General features: G+C 59.5%; 1 protein-coding gene across 1 annotated transcript; it reads left to right on the top strand.

Moving 5' to 3' along the window:
- Window positions 1–4: 4 nt before the first annotated feature.
- NEIL1 (nei endonuclease VIII-like 1 (E. coli)) lies at window positions 5–2,428 on the top strand (the record flags this gene model as incomplete). Its single annotated transcript, XM_010180086.1, has 9 exons — window positions 5–54; window positions 161–280; window positions 442–520; window positions 1,279–1,378; window positions 1,537–1,661; window positions 1,772–1,799; window positions 1,912–1,973; window positions 2,063–2,264; window positions 2,409–2,428. Coding segments are annotated over 9 exons (786 nt in total), but the record flags the coding sequence as incomplete, so codon positions are not given.
- Window positions 2,429–3,254: the final 826 nt, after the last annotated feature.

The raw sequence follows: 3,254 nt of genomic DNA, 5'->3' as shown, positions 1-3,254 counted from the left end.
CGCCTGGCAGCCCGACCGCGGGCCCTGCGTGCTGTCCGAGTACCAGGCCTTCAGGTGAGCGGCCCGCCAGCCGAGGAAAGGCTCCCCCGCTCTGCTTTGGCTGGTTTCACCGTGCGGCAATAAAACGTCCGTGCCCAGGTGACCTTGCACTCTGCTGTAGGGAGAATGTGCTGAAGAACCTGGACGACAAGGCTTTTGACAGGCCCATCTGCGAGGCCCTCTTAAACCAGAAGTTTTTCAATGGAATTGGGAATTACCTCCGCGCTGAGATCTTGTTCAGGTAAGGGTGGGTTGAGTACCTGCTGCTCTGCCACCAAGTGTTGGTCTCCAAGAGTTGGCCAGGGCTTCCTGGCTCCTTGGGCGGGCTTCCTCACCTGGTAGCCACGGATAAGAGGCAGAACCAAGAGTTCAAGCTTGTGCGTAACAGATGGCCACTCACAGGGTGAAGATCCCTCCCTTTGAAAAGGCTCGGACCGTGCTGGAGGCCCTGAAGGAGCAGGAGGAGACAAGGAAGAAGAAGGTGGGAAATAGCTGGTGCTTTGGCAGCCCCACAGGACACCTCAGCAGCTGGGTCCCAGGAGCCTCCCACCTTCCTTGCAGGGAGCCGGACAGAGCTGAGGAGCGTTCCTGATTCGGGTTTGGGCTCGGTGGAGGGGCTTCAGTCTGGGCTTGGCTGGCAGCCTTGCTTGGACTCTGCTTCAGGCTTAGCTGAGCACGAAGCTCTGGTTCAGGTCTGCTCTTTCGGGCTTGTTCTAGTCCAGTGTTTGGGGCCAGTTTCAGTTCATGTTTGGTTCCTCGCTCTGATGGGGCAGAACATCATCACGAGGCCCTCGCGGAGCTCACGCAGCCTCTGCCCACACCGCTGTCCGCAGGTATTTGCCATTGGAGTCTTTGCCGACCCAACAGCAGGCATTTCCCCTTCCCAAGTATAGTCCCTGCTGCACGGGATCTTTCTCCTCAAGCGCGTCACTGCCCTTTGCCTTAAAACTCCTGTGTCTGAGCACGCCTGCCCCTCCAATGGAGCAGAACATGGGGCGCAGCGGTTCTGTAACCTCACACACGCAGCGTTCGTTTGCACGTGGCCAGGCCGATGAGCTGTGACAGCTCCCTGGCACACGCTGTGTGCCCAGCAGCAGCTGGTTTCTGCCGTCAGCACGTCTCTGGGTGTATTTGGGGTGGGTGAAGAGGAAGGGGCGAGGGAAACACCCTCTGAGGGGAGACCCTGATGAGGCTGGGGCAGCCAGCAGATGACTTCCCTCCCCTTTGCCACCCCTGCAGAATCCTTCCCTGACGCTGAGCAAGAAGCTGAAGTTGATGCGCGAGAACCCGGATCTCCTGGAGCTGTGCCACGCCGTGCCCATGGAGGTCATCACGGCGGGTGAGGTGACAGACAGGGAGCTGGGGGACAGGGATGGCTGGGCCTGGCCAGGAGGCCTGGGCTTTGGGTGCTCAGCAGCAGGTGGCTTGGGAAGGCACCCCGACAACGTGGTCACTGCTCCTCCTCTACTTCTGTCCTTTCCCTCTCTCCCTTCCCAGAGAAAAAGCTCTTTGAGCCGGAGCATGCAGAAAACTACGCCGCCTTCAAGAATTGGCTGCAGTGTTACTTGGTGCCTGGCATGAGCTCCCTGCGTGACCGCAATGGCAGGACCATATGGTTCCAGGTAGGGGTCTGCGGTCAAAGCCTCCCGCCCGCCCCCCCAAGGGGCCACCAGCCCCTGCTGCTGCCTGCAGCATGGCTGCGCCCCACTCAATGCTGTCACCTTCCTTGTAGGGAGAGCCTGGCCCCATGGCTCCCAAAGGTGAGTGTCTGCTCTCCTCAGCTCACCCATCCCCTAGGACAGCAACCCTGAAAGGTCATGGTGCCTGTCCCATCTCCTCACCCCGCCTAACCCACCGTGTCTTCTCACACAGGGCAGGCGTCCCGCAAGAAGCACGCTCGGCTGAAGGCAGATCCCGACGCTCTGACCCCCAAGGTAAGGAGCTTTGTGGCTGATGTGGCTCCTGCCGGCTCTAGAGGCTGTCCTGCTCCCCGTGCCCTGCTCCAGCTCTGGTGTCCACCCAGGTCACCACGCGCACCTCGAAACGGCGCCCCAGGGCTGCAGCGAAACCCTCCAAGCCAGCCGAGGAGAAGGAGGTGGCTGACAGGCCAAGGAAGGGACGGTGTCGTGGGAGGAGGAAGGCAACCGCTGCTTCGGCCTCGTCTGAGCCTGAGGCGCCGGTCAAAGCCAAAAGAAGCTGCCGGACGACTGCACGCAGGGGCAGAGGTGAGGCTGGCAGGCACTGCATAGGCAGGGGCTGTGGGAGCACTCCCTCCTGTCAGGGGGCTGATGGGTGCCAAAGGCTTCACGGGGCAGCACCCGGTCCCCCCCTCACCCTCTGACTTCTTGTTTCACTCCCCCATTTTCCAGGTGCAGCCCCTGCCGTGTGAGCGCACACTGCCCTCCTCCCGAGGGGCATTTTAATGGCCACAGGAGCTCGGGGAGGGCCTGGGTTAGTGAAACGGGGCTGCTCTGTATCCCTGCTTGTGCCTGCTGGCTACCACTGCGTCCTGCCAGAGTGGGAAGGAGAAGCTGGGTTTGGTGATGGGGCTGATTTATCCAGCATTCTCCTGCTGTCCCCAGGCATTTGACGGCGATAGGGGCCATGGACCATGCATGGTGCTGGACTCTGACCCTTCCCTCTGCCTAAAAGCTGATTCCCTCTTCTTTCTGCTCTTCCCTTGCTGCCTTGACCACCATTTTTAGCACTGTTTTTTAGCTGGCTAATAAAAGTATTTTGTGTAGAAATCGCCATGCACGATTTTCTTTGTGCTAAGGATAACCTCCCTGTGCCCAACTGCTTCCAAGGTGGCTTCCCCTCCACCTCACCCCTCCAAAATCAAGGTATGCTCTGCCTCCCCCATGCCCAGAGCGAGATCCTGCTGAGGGGGACACTAAGAGAGCAGCAGCTTCAACAGAGCCCCTGGAAGGAGACAGATCAGTGCAGTTACCTGGAAATAAAAAGCACACTGGAGTTTGTTTTTGTGAAATCAAATACAACATATCTTGTGTTCCCTTTCTGCAAGGGCAGCGCAAGGGGCAGGCAACGGGAGAGGGGAATGGCTGTTGCAGGTCTGCACACTCGCTGCTTGGGTCTGGACAAGATGAAGGCTGAGATATGGGAGCCATCGTGGAAAGCTGCTGCTCTCTAAACTCCTGAGGTCAGAGCAGAGCCCGTGTGGGTCCCACGGCGCCGGCAAGGGCGACTGACAAGCG

Source organism: Mesitornis unicolor, unplaced genomic scaffold (genome assembly GCF_000695765.1).
Source record: "Mesitornis unicolor isolate BGI_N332 unplaced genomic scaffold, ASM69576v1 scaffold25152, whole genome shotgun sequence".
NCBI lineage: Eukaryota > Metazoa > Chordata > Aves > Mesitornithiformes > Mesitornithidae > Mesitornis > Mesitornis unicolor.
The sequence above is the reverse complement of the archived record's forward strand: the minus strand, read 5'-3'. Positions and strand labels throughout refer to the sequence as shown.